The sequence below is a fragment of the Ambystoma mexicanum genome, chromosome 5q (assembly GCF_040938575.1).
Source record: "Ambystoma mexicanum isolate Mex_15411 chromosome 5q, UKY_AmexF1_1, whole genome shotgun sequence".
Taxonomy (NCBI): domain Eukaryota; kingdom Metazoa; phylum Chordata; class Amphibia; order Caudata; family Ambystomatidae; genus Ambystoma; species Ambystoma mexicanum.
In genome coordinates, this window is record NC_090933.1 from 35,357,924 (window position 1) to 35,373,630 (window position 15,707).

Genomic DNA, 15,707 nt, shown 5'->3' on the forward strand with positions numbered 1-15,707 from the left:
AGATCAAAAGTGTGACGTTGCATGATGGTAGACTTGTTACTAAGAGAGCCACAACTAAATTGGAGCAAAAGTGGTCTGTACTCCGGGGTTTTTAGAGGAACCATAGCAGTATTTTGTGCTTCGTAGTACTTTTTAGTAATTGCTGTTATGTCGTTGGGGGTTAAACTAAGTCTATTTCCGGTATTATTAGGTTGTAGGCTTGCCGGCATTGTGGCAAGCCAAGCCGTGCTGATCTAGGGGAGCAGTAATTCCACAATATTATGGCCGCTGTTAATTGTCCTTCTGATGGTGATACCTAATGTTAATTGATAGATGTCCGGGGAAACAAATATATGATCCAAATCCCCAGATTGAGAGTCCCTTTCCCATGTGGGGATATTTGTGTGATCCGGGCCTTCCTTTGTGTTTTTATTATTCTTAATTTGGAGTAAACCTCTAGCCTTTGCAAAACTGAACCATTTTCGGCCTCTTGAAGCCGCCGTGTTGGAAGATTTTAGGGGCTTTGATCCTTTTATTGGCGGTTCCAGCACTATATTTAAATCCCTGCAAATTATGGTGGAATCTATCTCGTTTTCGGCCAAGCCTTTATTCAAGGTTGCCGTGACCAGGTCAATAAATTTGTCGTCTGAGATTGCAGCCGGATTCCAGTAACATATGACTAGTAGCAGGTTACCAGGGCTGCTAATCTTATTAGAATTGGTCGTTGATTGCCATTCCACGATGGTCTCCAAACAGGACAGGTCTGAAAAAATTGTTTTGGTGAGGTGTAGGCCCACTCCTGTACGAATAGCTAACAAAAGACCTGAGTAGGGGCATCCCTTATCGCCCTTAGCTGCATCTGCTGTTATCACATCATACCCGTCTAGATGCGGGCGGTCAGTCAGCCAAGTTTCTTGTAGGCAGAGTATATCGTAATCACTCAGGTTTACATCGCTAGGAACAGTGAGGTGGTGGAAACCTCTAGTATTCCAGGATGCCAACCTTAAGGGCATCTCTTTGATTTTCTCAATGTCATGGGTATGTTCCGGTTTCCGCAATGGTTTGATCCGAAATCCTTTACCAGGCAGGTATCCTATACTGGATGGCTATGCTTTTCTCTTACAAAGTGCATCCTGAATCCATGACCAGTCGCCAACCGTTGATTCATTGGGGTCTTTTTCTACCTGGTGCCCTGCCTCGAGGCCATCGAAAGGCAAGTTCTCTTTAATCACAGTGATCTTGATGTCTCGGCGAGGGCCAGACGGCTTTCTTCTGACGTTCAGAGGGTCAAGATACGGCTGTGGTTTTCAAGCTGTTGAAAGCTCAAGTTTCTCCTCACTTGGCGGGTCACACTCCTCTTCGATAGTTTGGGACTGGCCATGATCTCTAGGTGTTTCTCCTTCCCTAGTTGGTGTACAGGATCTCGGTTGTTTGATCGGGATTAAGTCAAATCTCTGCGGTTTTCTGTCTCATTTACCAGTATTTACCAGTATGGAACAGACCAGTTGGGATCGAATATGCAGGAAAACGGAATCAGTTCTATGGTTAATTCCGAATTCAACAATTTTGATGTCTTCGGACCTTAGCTGTCGCAAATTCTGGGATGCTATGCAAGATCTGAACAATTGTTCTACGATTCTGAATAAGGTTTGTGGTTTTATTCAGAATAGATTCCAGTTTAAAAGACCTGTTTCTTCTCGACTCAATTTGCTGGTACAAGTCCTTGCAAAGATTGCGGTTGGATCCGTGTTGCAGCAGTGGGGTCTCTTGCTACTAGATTTGCCATGGTTGGTAGCAGTAGGGGGGTCTATAGCTCGCTTCGGGTGGTGTGGGAAAATGCGATTCGGCCACTCTTTTAATGGATCCATGTGTTCTCCATCCTCTACTGTGCTTAGTTTAGACCTGTGGTTCACGGTGGCTTTTTGGATTTCCGGGCCCTGGGTAGATTTATGTACGGCAAATCTTGATTTGTTGTTAAGGTTTCTCCTTTTATCTGATGATTACAAGAATTTTGGTGAACTTGGCAAGCGTGGGATTACCTTTCCTTTAAAAGGGTCCTCTGCCTTTTCGATGATAATTCTCCTTTTTTCGGATAGTGTCAAAAATTCTGGAGAACTAGGCGCGCCCAGGGCAGCGGTTTCGTCACACGATGTTGTTGCTACGTCATCATCCTCTGAAGTATTCAGTTGCGAGAGGTTAATCAGGTCCATAAGAGTCTCTGATGATTCACTAATGTGTCTACCTTGTTCCGCGCCAGGATCCTCGACTACACGCGAGGTTCCGAGTGGGAGCCGTTGGGCAATAACCAAGCGTTTATCCGTCTCCCTGCTGACTAGACGGTCTTCATTACTGGTTCGGGAAACTGTGTCTTTCAGTCCTTGGGTCGAAGTGGACAGGGCGTCGGTCAAATGGCTCGCGATTTTGGAGTCTGGTTTGCTGGGCTTCGCACTTCTTTTCTCAAAAATCCGATAGTATTTGTTTCTGTTATCCTCATGATTGTTCGCAAATGACACGGTCCTGAGTTCATGCCCAGAGGGTGAAAACCATAGTTGATCCGTAAATTTCAGAACAACGCAACCATTACTGGGGCCCCTATTTTTTTCTAAAGTGTTATCCATTTCTGCCAGTTTTCTTCTTTCAAGGTGATTTATCAATCAATCAATCAATATGGAATAATACAAAAATGTCGACCTTGTTACTGCGATGTTCGGAAATGCCGACTTTTTTTTTTAACCCCTCCCTTACACCATATATATATGTGGGGGGGTTTTAGAGTATAATATTAATATGGGGGGGGCTGCAGGGGTCTCCCGTGGCAAATATATGAGGTGTAAAGGGTTAAAAAAAAAGTTGCCATTGTCGGCCGTCGCAGTGATCACATAGATCCATCAATATAACTTTATTCGGCCATCAGGCTATCAAAGTACATCCTAACACATACACTTAATAAACAAGGTCATATTACAACACACCCTGACGTAAATGAAAAAGGTAAGAGGGAGGAAAACAACAGTGGAGGAAAAAAACAGCCCTATTCAAAGTTGCACCAGCTCAATAGGTCCAACCACAATAGTCCCCAGTGGAAGAAATAAGAGGGAGGAAAACAACAGAGGTAAAAAAACAGCCCTATTCAGATTTGCACCAGCTCAATAGGTCCAACCACAGTGGTTCCCAATTATCATCGAACCCAAGGGAATAAGGTTTGCACCAGTTAGGGGAGTGTTAGATGGGGTTGATCCAAATCGGCCTTTGGGACCTTGTTGGGGGTACTGGCTGGTTGAGATTCTACCCTTGACCAGCCAACCATCACACCCAGTTCTTCCCAAGACCCCGTTGGCCACTCTCCAAAAAAACAATGTAACTGTACCATGGGGATTCATGCCCTTGTTTCGAGCTCTTGAGTATCCCACCATAGATTCTCTCAATACAAATGCATCCTGTCACGGTGCGCAACCAGTGCAAGCACTTGTTCAATAGGGCATCCCTTGGTTCCGACTTGCTCTGTGCCAGTTTTGTTACACCGTGTAGATAAACTGTGGTGGGTCCGGACCCAGCCTGTCGTAGCACCCAGACATGCTCGACCTGTGACAATGGCTATGTACTCGATGGTCATTCGTGCTTGAACCTTGTACAGGACATGGGGCTTGATCGACAGCTGGGGAAGACGTTGGCTTAGGATAAGACACTCTACTGCACTCGTGGGGATTGATTCCAGATTCAGCAGTGATTTATGGATTCATTGAGTATCAAATATTATTACTTATTAAATCACACCGAAGTTCATCACACCCTATGTACCCTATGGACCACATTAAGAGTTTGGCAGTATTACCTTAGTTAATACCAACAAACGTACTTACTGTTACCACATGCAGTAAGCATGTCGAAACAGGAAGTGCCCAGAGGACTCAGAGTCATGCACACATCTAACGTCATTACCTTTCTGAACTACCATAGGACTACATTTGTGGTTGTAGGCAGTTATGAAAAAGTAAATTTGGCAGTGCTGTAACAATGGTGGCAATCTGGTCGTCCGCTATGTTTTTAATTGTATCGCTGAACGAGGCCCTAAGTCTTTGTATTTGTATTTTGTTGCCAAAATATACCATAACAGAAGTGGTAAAACATGTACTGCTTGTGACTTCTAAAGCAGCTACTAGGTCTCGCCCCTGTTTCTATTGCCATCCTATAGCCTTAGGCAGTTGTAGCTAATGCCAATCTTGGGCAGGGACAACATGGACGTCACAAGAAAAGTAAACTTCCTTTCTTATTTATTTGATGGCTCAAATCAGTATAATTTACACCACTGTATGTCTATGATCTCTGTGCATGCATGTTTGTGGAATGCACGGGTGTAGCAGCTGCCCTACGGGATCCTTTTAAATTTTATTGATTTTCCAAATGCAAAATGGTGTTTCTGCAATGCACACAGGGGGCCGGAGCAGCACTGTAAGCTGCCCTACAATGTATTTGTAATGTTCCACACTCCATCCAAAATGGCTACATTTGCGGTTAGGATAGTCTAAGTCAATGCCCTATGTTATTTGACTAGGCAGCCAGCTGGGACGGCCACTTTTGTGTCTCAATCCTCCATTTATTCACTGTATTATTCTTTAAAAGTGCTTGCGCCTCAACTGGAAGTTGCCACAGACTTGATATGATGTGATATGGAATTTATAATGCGCCTGTACACAAGTGTTTGTAAGCTCCACAAGACAAGGGAGGGCAGACAAAGGGAGGACAAGACAAACATTCCTACTAGGTCTTGTGTCATTCATATCGTACAAGAGCGACGATAGAAATGCAAGGGGAAAGAGAGGGGGAAGTGCAAGGGAGAGGAAAGGGGGAAGTGGGATCAGGGCATCATGGCTCTGATAAGTGCAGCAAGGGCAGCGCGGCTCTGGGTAAGTGCCAGGAGACAGGGGGGCTGTAAGGGTTACAGTAACAGCCCTTAAGTGTGCGAAAGGCCAAGAGGCAGTGCAAGGCAAGACTGGTCGTGGAGGAACCTGGTACCCAGTGAGACTCTAAGGGAACCAAACAACCAGTCGGTGCAGCAGACAGGTACGTTAGCAAGGGACCAAGAGAGAGAGGCAGATGAGAAAAGGAGGGTCTTAAGCTGCTTCCAGAACTTCAGGTGGTCTGGCTCAAGCCTGAAAAGGGCAGGGAGACCGTTCCAGACCGAGGCACCTGCAGAGGAGAGATATCTACCCCCCACTCTCTGCCTGGAGAAGCATCTGACCCTCAGAGAGTTGGAGGTAGCTCAGCGAGGGGCTCTAGAAAGATCGGATTTCGGAAGAGAGAGTTGGATGTAATGCGGGCCCCGACCCCAGTCCCAGAAAGCCTTGTGGATAATGCAGAGGGTCTTGAACTTGATCCTTGCAGGAACTCAGAGCCAGTGGGGAGATTTCAGGGCTGAAGAGATACATACAGTCCCTGTGCTTTAGGCCAAGGATAAGTCTTGCAATCCTGTTCTGGATTACTTTCAGGGGGCGAAGACTAGAGGTAGGCAGAGTGAGAAAGAGGCTGTTGCAGTAGTCAAGCCTAAAGAGAGCCAGGGCTCTGGAGACAGTGAGCTTCTGGGGGAAAGTCAGGAATGGAAGAATACCTCTGAGAAGGTGCAGCTGGAAGTGCGCCTTTTTGGCAAGGTTCCGTGATGTGAGGAAAGAAGGAGAGAGTGGAGTCAAAGATGACGCCAAGGTTTTATAGCTTCACAGGAAGGCGAGTTTGGAGGGCCCTGGGGTGGCCAGTGTGAGAGGGAACACAAGAGCAGGGGTCCCAATGAGAAGGATCTCCATCTTACTGGCATTAAGGCAAAGATCGTTGGTGGTGCACCAATCCTGAATCACGGATAGACAGTCAGGAATGAGCGAGGGGGAGATGAGGCTGATGGAAACCTGAAAGAGAGCTCAGTGTCATCAGCAAAGCACTGAAAGTTAGAAGAGAAGGTGGAGATCAGGTGGGCCAGGGGGACAAGAATGACATTTAAGAGCCAGGGTGAGAGGATAGAGCCCTCTGGGACACCACACGTGTAGAGAGAGGTGGTGGAGAGAAAGGACCCAAGTTGGATCTGCGCGGGACGGTTCAAGAGGAAGGAGGTCAGCCACACCAGGGCCTAATCGTGGGTGCCTAGGTTCACATAGAGTCAGTTGATCACGGTGGCGTGGTTGATCATATCGAAGGCAGAGGAAAGGTCAAGGAAGATGAGGGAGAGCAGGCATCGAGGTTAAAGAGCAGATCTTCACGGGTGTTCAGGAGAGCAGTTTCCGTGCCTCCGGCTGCTCTGAAGCCAAACTAATGGTCATGGAGGCAGCCAACAGATTCAATGTGGAGGGTAAGCTGGGAGATGGCCAGCTTTTGCAGGAGTTTGCACAGGAAAGGAGTGATAGATATCAGATAATAGTTTGCCGGACATGTAGGATCCGCAGATGGCTTTTTTAGGAGGGGGTGCACAAGCGAGGGCTTGAGGAGAGAGGGGAAAGATTCAGTGGCAAAAGAGTGATTACAGAATCGGCCAAGACTGGAGCGGGGGTGGCAATGATTTAGAGGAAATAGAGGTTTTGGTCGCATGAGCAAGTGAGTGTAATCAAATTTAACAGAACAGGGCCTCTATGCAGTGAAGCGCAGGTATTTCTTTAATGCTACTCTCAACAACATATAATCAGGTTATAGATGATTGTGTAGTGGTAATTAGTTCCAGGGGGTGGAACCTTGATAGTGGAGGGATCTAACACCTAAATAGATGTGCATCTGTGCATGCATAGCCAGCATATTTGATATAGCTGATCTTAGGCCTCTGGTCAGAGGGTAAAGCCTGGATACACTAAAGAGAAGCAGTGCTGCTTGGCCATGGAAAGTGTGACTGTAGGGTCCTAAAGCCAATACTCTTGTTTGTCCAGCAGCCAATGCAATGTCTTCATGGCCTTGGTGCTGTGGGGAGTTCTTTTTGGCTGAATGTATAATACGGAGCATATTTCCTAGCTTCTTTTCATATTCAGCTGTATTTTTATTAGGGAGGTAACGGATGGTACATTATACCTGTCAGAACCAAGGCTATCCTTTGGAGCATCTAGAGGAAGAGTAGGATGCCATGCAGAAGCCTAAAATGCTTAAAGAGAACGAACATAAGCCATTTCAAGGATGTGTCTTTGATGTCCATGAAGTCATGATGGCGAGGAATTATATAGCAATCCCCAACAGCTTCAAAGACCTTGATCTCTAGCCTGGAGTCTATCCTCCCTGAAATCCAAAGGTCAGTTTTGGTTTGGTGGTAGGCTCAACCCCTTTGCACTCATTAACCTATTCATTGATTCATTCATATGACTAGATCTATGTAGAGACCACTTTGCTGGCACAAGGGAGCACTGAAATCAGTCTACAATTTTCAGGGATACCAGAGTAAGTAATGGGATGACAAAAGTGTACTTCATGGAATCTTCCCATTGAAATACATGTGAACAATATAAGTTAATTGTTATGACCAGTTGGTAGTACCTGCTTTGCATCCCAGGAAAACCAGGTGTAAATGCTAGTTGTGTGGCCTAGTCATGCCATCTGAGACTGTCAGATATGAATCTAGGTAAAACCAAATCAGACACCTATGTCTAGAGGAATCAAATGCAGGAAGCATTAATTCCAGCCATTTCCACTAAAACACAACTAAACATTACAACACATCGACATTGATCATTCTCCTAAGATGTTAATAAGATATGCTGATGTCGAGGAAATTTGAAGAACATTGAGGATGCGTCTGTGTCAGTAAGTTCAATGTTATGTTTAAGAGCCAGATGCACATTTATAAAATATCTATGCTAAAGATGAAGAAAGAATATTTAAAAAACAGAATTAATAATGTTCCTACTGATTCCGAGGAACATTTCTGAGCCATTAAGGAAGTTGGCAATCCATCGGCTTTAACCTCAACTATACATCCATCCCATGGCGTGGTTGACAATCTGGCCAACTACTACTCAGACGTATTAAGCACAAGAAACAGTGACATAGGGCCTCATTCCGAGTAGGACGCAAAGGGATACCGGGCACCGTTAAGGACATCGGTGCCGGTAATCCCTTTGCACTCTACTACGAGGTCCCTTTGCGGGTCCCACTAAGGCCGCCTGGATTTACCAGGCGGCCTTAGAGTAAGCCGCAAAGGGTCCAGGGAGCAAATAACAGTACCGCAAATTGCGGTAGCGTTATTTGCACCTTCCCCATTCCCATTGAGCCCTATGGGGGCTCAAATGGGAATGGGGAATGGTATTTTCAATGGGGATCTACTGGTCCCGCAAAGGTCCGACTAGACCGGTAAGTCCCCATTGAATGAGGGCAGATTCATTACCGTTATTGGAGGCAGCCATGGCTACCTCCAATCTCGGAATGAGACCCATAGTGTCCACTTATTCTTCTGGGTAAACACTGTAGAGGAGGTCCCAGATATGACCTGCACCACTGCCCCCCATTGCGAGTTGCCAGTAAGGTACTCGCCGAGGTATGTGACGTATGAAGAGCAAATGAACCAACAGAGAGCCGCACTGGGACTCTGGCCCGTGTACATAAGGAGATCGGTACCGGTTGAAGCAGCCATAACACGACAACCCTGGGCAGCACGGTACCCTATCAGACCGCCGTACCGGCCGCTGATGCGAAATAAGGAATACCTGCACACGGTCCACGAGGAGACCCTAAAGCCTTAATGGAAGACCAATGGAAATAAACCAAGGGCCCGAGCAGCCCCGAGAACAAACAGAATTGGCTACTGATAGCACGTATGCCAGTACTAGTAACTACAAGGATAATTATAACGGATACAGGGGGGAGACACTGGTACAACGTAAGAGAATGGTGCCACGAGACAAGATGGAAGCAACCGCCCTGTTGAATGTGTGTAAATAAGCTTGAAACGCAAGATGCTAAGAAATTGATACTGCCTACAATGCTTAGTAGAAGAATAGAGCGGCAAGCGCCAACAATATATCTACCTCAATACAGCACAATGTACACTTGGGACTCCATTTTGTGAAGGGAGAAATGTACCCAGGCGGCCAAAGGCCTGACAGGCCAAGTTTCGAAACTCAGCAAAGAGGCTCCTGCTGGGGAAATCGAGACTGACCAGAGAAGGGGAGGTGAGCATGAGCTCATGAGACTCCAACCACAGAGCATACCAGCCCGCCCGTGAAGGTCAAGATAAGAGAGGCCCATGCAGGTGGCCAAGCAAACACGGAATTAAATGCACAAAAGGTTGGAAACTGAAGCAGATTCATATTGAACCAACACGTGACCAGACAGGCGCGAAGATGTACCACTGCCTGATGTCATCCAGAACCCGAGGATGCCATAACTTTTCCTGATAAGAGACTACAGATCCGAGGCCATACCCAGCCAACTAACTGACACATAACCCTAAAACACTTATTGATGGAAGGGAGGAAGGGTGAATCTTGGGACACTAGGCACCTGGGTGTCTATTCTGCATGCTGCTAATTAAAATGGAGATTTATGTTTCAGGGTGTAACTTGCCCAATCACAATGGGCCATGTAATCTAGGGTCCTATAGACATTGTAACCAATAAGACGCCGTACTTGTGGTGACTTCAATCACGTGTGTTGTAGAGTGAAGGGCATAGACGCCCACCCGATAAGAGTTATCCAATCCACTCGCTTTATTTCCATATACAGATATAGCACCTATATTTAAGTTACCTTTCCCAACCAATTATATTGCGGGATGATTTTTTGTAGAATTAGACGTCAATGATGATGAATTTTGCCCATAAAAGAGGCTGTTTGACTGAAGTTCGGGGAAGTCGAGGTGAGGCAGGTGTTCGCAATGCTGCCGATTTCCATTAGCTGATGTATGTATCATTAAACGGACTTCCCTTTGCCAATTTATTGAGTCCTGATTATTGAATCTTGCTGGAGTATGTGAATCCTGCACTCTGTCCTCACATGGTGCAGCTATCTTGTATTACTAGTTTTCGATGGTGAGTACTGACCAATGGGCCCGTCAGTAATTTCCTCTCCTCGTCAACAACACTACGAGCTATCAATCTGATGGACTCCTTTGAAAAATGTGCACCATTCTAAGCGGGAACCTTATTCAACTCAATAAAAGTAGCAGGATCCCCATTGAATGAGGGCGGACTCGGTACCGTTATTGGAGGCGCCATGGCTACCTCCAATCTCGGAATGAGGCCCATAGTGTCCACTTATATTTCTGGGTAAACACTACGAGCAATCAATCTGATGGACTCCTTTGAAAAATGTGCACCATTCTAAGCGGAAACCTTATTCAACTCAGTAAAATGAGCAGGATCCCCTCTTGATGTAGTGCCCTCAAAAGTTTCAAGAGAAATGTTTCCCATTCTCTATTTGCATTCCAGGTGAAACAATGTGTGCAAGTTTTATTTGACCTACTGCAGAAATTCATCAATCTAACCTTCTGGATTCTGCCCAAATGGATTTTACAACTAGTTTTCCTGGGTTTGTACTGCTAAACTAATTATAAAATAAATTATTGATTAATTCAAAGAGGAGGAGGGTGTCGGCATGCCAAAGCACGGACCCTTCTACACTTGTCAGCAGCATTCAGCACCATTACCCACTGCATTCAGCACCATTGCCCAGTGCCTTCATTTAATCAAGTGAATATCTTTCGGCTTTGGAGGCACAGTCTTGAACTGGGTGTAATCCTTTCTCAATATGAGGTCCCAATGGAGCGCTGTAGATACTTTTTCCTCTACTACTGACTGATTCCTCCCTTCTGGTGTTCCCAAAGATTCTGCACACGTAAGCATCTGTTTAATTCGTACACTCAACCTCTGGCTCAACTAATCTAGACTAATTACATGGATGATAGACGTATTATGGTAAAAATATCCAGCAATAGAGAACTGGCATCAGAAACATTGAGGGAATGCTTATCTTCAACAAAAGTATGGATGGGCAGTATCTTTCTAAATACTAACCCAAATAAAACAGACATTTTGACAGTAAACGCAAGGTCAAATCCCTGAAATGCCTCCTTTTGGCCTACAAACTGCTCAATGCACTAGCCCTGCACCTGTGATAAGAAACCTGGAGATTTCAATGGATTTAGATTTTTAATGGATTCTGACCTTAGAGTTGGCCCTCAACTGTCATCTCTAGTAAATGGCTGCTTTTTCAGTCTAAAAAAACTAAAATGTTGGATACCATATTTGTCTTTCCTTCTCACGCCTCAGTGGTAAATACATCTATGTTTGCGAAATATGGCTATGGAAACAGCATTTTGGCCTGTCACTCAAACTGATAATATGCCTACAGAGAGTACAAAACACAGCTGCCCAACTTATATGGAACAAGGTCTTGTGCTTGACTCTAGCTGTTCGTCCCTCCAACTGCTAATCATTAAGTGTTCGCCAGTTTGGGCTGGTAGACCCTTTAAACAGGCCAACCTATCTAATTGATTGACGACTTAGTGAGCAGCAGGCATACAAAGCCACAAGGTGAGGAATGGGAGGGTGTGGAGTATGCATGTAAGTTGGGGAAGAGGGTTGGGGCGGGAGAGACTATAGAGGCAATGTGTGGTGGAGGGTATGCTTGTATGGCATGGAGAGGGCAAACCTTGGTAGAAACACATTTGCTGTTCTAGCAGCCAGACACTAGAACGAGATGCCAACATATCAGCAGAATGGAAACAACCATCTGCCCTTCAGGAAATAGTTGAAGACAGTGCCGTTTAGGGAACTGAAGCCTGGGAGTTCTGACAGGTCATCTGTATGCCTTCTCTTTTTATATAGCACCAAGATGCTCGTGGGTGAATATCAGCACTTTATGAAAACCCTCACGATTACAAATTTAAAACACAAAAATGACAATTGTGAGCCTAGCTATTTAGATATGAAGATCAGGCACCATATTACAGAAACTTTGCACCGCTAGTAGTGACATTAAGGAAATGTAATCCCCTCACCCCCTGCGCCCTTCCCCCCAGTAAAACAAGTCTAATCCCCTGTTTACCCCAGTGCATATACTGTGAAAAATTGCACTTAGGTGCTGCAAAGTTTTTGTGACACGGGTGATGGTAACCCCTCCTAGTTTGAGTTGATTGCCATTCATCCTTTGCCGCTACTGCTCTGCAGTTAGTGTGAACTAGTGACCTGGAGTTCAATAGTTGAGAAATTATAAAGCAATTCCAGTCCCCTGATCCCATTTAGACTTTTAAAATGCGAGTTTTTGCAAGCTTGCATAAATCTTTCATGCTGTCCTCTCTGTGACCTGTACACTGTAACGCATGAGTAACTGATTGCGATGCTCTCTTCTACTTACACATATCTTTTTTTTCTCTGTACACCTTGTCTCACAGTTATACAAGAGAAGCGTTCCAGGAGGCAGGTCTGCCAGCCCGCCGGTCACGCAAGCAAGGGCGACGCTCTGTCCACTGGGAGTGCCATGCCAGAAGGAGACCTTCTGCAGGAAGTGAGTGATAAAAGGATATCCTATCATCTGCTCCACTCTCTGCATAATGCAGGCAACTTGCTGCGCCACAGACAAATCTCTGCCTGTATGAATGTTCTGTTAGAGAATCCTCACATGTGGTGCCGCAAACTGTGACGTCTAGGCATGCTCTACATTTCAAAATGGCCGTGCCGCTCATCTGTTGGTGAGACTACCTGCAAGCAAATGTTTTTAGAACTTCACACTGTAATGCTGGGTCATGGCTCAGTTCGACATCAGATGCGCAGTGGCCAGCAGGGCCGTAATTGGAAATGGTCAAAGGAATCGCAGTACTGCGAGTTCTTTGCACTGTGCATCAGGAAATAACACAGGAAACATTTCACTGGTAAACACATTTTCTTTGAACCAAAATAGACAAAAAAAAGGAAACGCTCCTGTTCAATTTCATTTCCTCCACCACACCTAACGCAGAACACTCTTTTGCAAAGAAAATTAGTGATGTCCGGAGGGTGAGAAAAAGCCAGCCAGAGTCCCAGTAACTGCTGCCATGTTTGAACGCATTGCAAGTGTTTTTCCACCACACCGGACTCTTTCAGATAACTATTCCATCCTCTCCCTCTGGAAAGTCACTCAAAAAGCAAATGCTATCCATTTATCGGTGATTCTTTGAGATGCCACAAGTTGCTTTGCAAGCCTCTTGTGAGGGCTAAGAGGTAGTAGGGTAGGGATACCAAAAGAAAAAGAGGCGCTCATTATCGGAGGGCAAGTATTAACATGTGGTCCAGTCCCCGTTCCTCAGAGATCCCTCCTTGATCTCATTGTGTTCATATAGTCTGTATAGGAAGGGCAGAAATGTACTGTTCATTGTTCCTTTGTAATCGTAAGTGGTGTTTCCAGTGGAGCATTGCAGATAACATTTTGCCAAATGCTAGTTCGCAAATGGCGAGAGCGTCATCAAGAAGTTGTTGTTTTTTCCGGCTTTGTGGCTCGCAGGTTCCAACATGCATGCATGCATACAATTCTTAGTACATACTTTGGGTGTACCAAACAATAGATTTAATATTTGGCCAATACCGAATAGTTGTCTAAGTATTCGACTAGAGCCGAAAATGGAGCTGGATAATTGCCTTTTTAATAAAGTTACGCACACAAAAAACATACTTTGCCAATTCAAAACACACTTTTACATGTATATGCCCACTTTATTTCTCTTTTTTGTTGTCAGTTGGACAGGTTTGTGTAAAGCATGAAAATAATACATCATCAGAAATAGAAGTGCAGACCATTTTTTTGTGCATTCAAAGTCTTGTTGGGTAGGACCCAAGTAACTAAGGCTTGCCCAAAACTAGAGTATGCATATATGCAATCCCTGTAAGAGGTGACTGGGATGTGTCTAATGTTCCTTTTGCTCCTGCCACCTTTTGCCTTGTTAGCTCCAGCTGGGCACTGAAACACAACAGGAGTGATTACATGAATTATCACCCTGCTGACTGGAAAGATGCTACTGAATACAAACCTTTGCTATGCTTGGACTAATATATCTACCTGTGGTTCTGAGGGGAGGCGAGGCACTGGAATAATTTCTTTTCATTAATAGCTATCTTTTCAGTCTTTTGAGTGGCATATGTTTGTGGTTGTTTGGGGTATGGGAAAAGATGCCATACAAAAGCGTAGAGGAAATAGTAAAGGAAATACTGAGCCCTCCATAGTTTTTGGCTGACCCTTTTTGAGAGGGACAGTGCTGATTTTCAAATGTGTATCTGAATGCATATTTTACTTATTTTTTTCAACTGTTCATCCGTTTAGCCCAATCTTCTAAAGTGTAGACTTGTACCCTGTGTCTTAATTATGCAAATATTCCTCTTGATTAACTCTCTAATGTTAAGAGGGGGACTTTCTGCTGTCAGGCTGGGTCATTTTGGTTTAAATATATTTATATTTTTGGGAAACTCACAATCTGTTTGATAGCCATATTCATTAGTAAAATCTGTTACCAATTCAAAGGGACTCATTTTGGCAAAAACAAGAAAGGTGAAAGTTGGCCGGCAGAAATATTAATCCCCTTAACTGGATTACCTGGGTTGGGGATAAATGGGTTTGGAGCCTGCTACCTGCAGATTACTCACAGTTCATCAGCAAATAGATAAGACCCTGAAGATAAGATCATTTTACTGTAGCAACTTCCTAAACTATTGTTCCTGCTGAATAGTTTTCAGTTTCAAAGTACAGGTTACACCAGAGATATCTCTTTGAATATTCAAAATGCTCGGTGCTCTGCTACAGTTTACCGCTCCCCATCAAAATACCAGGTGAAAGGCTTAATCTGTCCAGCACTTAAAGTGCAGAAACTTTGTTTGCAATTTCAATACCTCTGCTTTTTCAGCAGGGATTCACCAACTACCTAATCCAAGCCGAATTTTGGTACACCTATAGTAAATACCCATACATCATGGGCTGTATTACATTTTGGTGTCCATACAATGTCAAGTGCTTCTCAGATGTCATTTGAAAGCATTGGAGTCTGGTCAATTTGATATGTTGTAATGCATAGAAAAGTGATCAAACCCTTAGCCATTCCCCTTTTAATAAAGTTCCAATAAGTTTCAAACCAATGTTGATTTCCATGTATGTTATGTTTACTGTGAATGCTTCTTTCATGTTTAATGATATGTTAAACATTAACGTTGATATTTTCAAGGGAAGAAAACTTTATTTTTAGTTTCTTAGAAACGTCAACTTAAAAAAAAGAAAACTCTCTCCCTTCCTCTCTGCATATACAAACGGATTTTCACCAAATATGAAACAATGAATCTTCATCATTATCAAAAACAAGTCTGGTACAAAGTGGTGCAGATATTATTCTTTTTTCTGTATTATTTAAATCCATGCAGTCGTTTTTGAATAATGTGCCCCGGCCTAAAAACACTTTTATATATCACCAATGGTTCATTCCAGAAACTGAGACTTTTCAGAAATGAAAAAGTGACATATTTTTTTCCATTGATGTGGGCTGTGCTTTCTGCAATTCTGTAGTAAATGTGCAGTAACTTTGCCGTAAATGCATTTTAAATTTATGCAAGGACAAAAGGGCTGGGCAAAAAAAAGAATTTCAAAATGCATCTTAAAACACCAAGTAGGTCATTTAACAAAACATTTTAATTACATGCAGGCTTGTAATATAAAACATTTTTACAAAACAGGGTTTAAAAGCAAAGAGTGAAGCTTGGGAAAATCTCTTTTACTCTCCATTTTGGAAAAATGTAAATGCCACTTGGATGTCATGCTTTATAGTC

General features: G+C 44.1%; 1 protein-coding gene across 2 annotated transcripts in view; it reads left to right on the forward strand.

The window, feature by feature from the left end:
• Window positions 1-15,707, forward strand: part of AHRR (aryl hydrocarbon receptor repressor) — a 1,406,519-nt gene that overhangs the window by 786,406 nt on the left and 604,406 nt on the right. For both annotated transcript variants that reach the window (XM_069620459.1, XM_069620460.1), the window contains exon 4: window positions 12,323-12,435. In XM_069620459.1, the coding sequence (XP_069476560.1) occupies window positions 12,323-12,435 (113 nt within the window). The remainder of the gene's footprint in view (window positions 1-12,322; window positions 12,436-15,707) is intronic.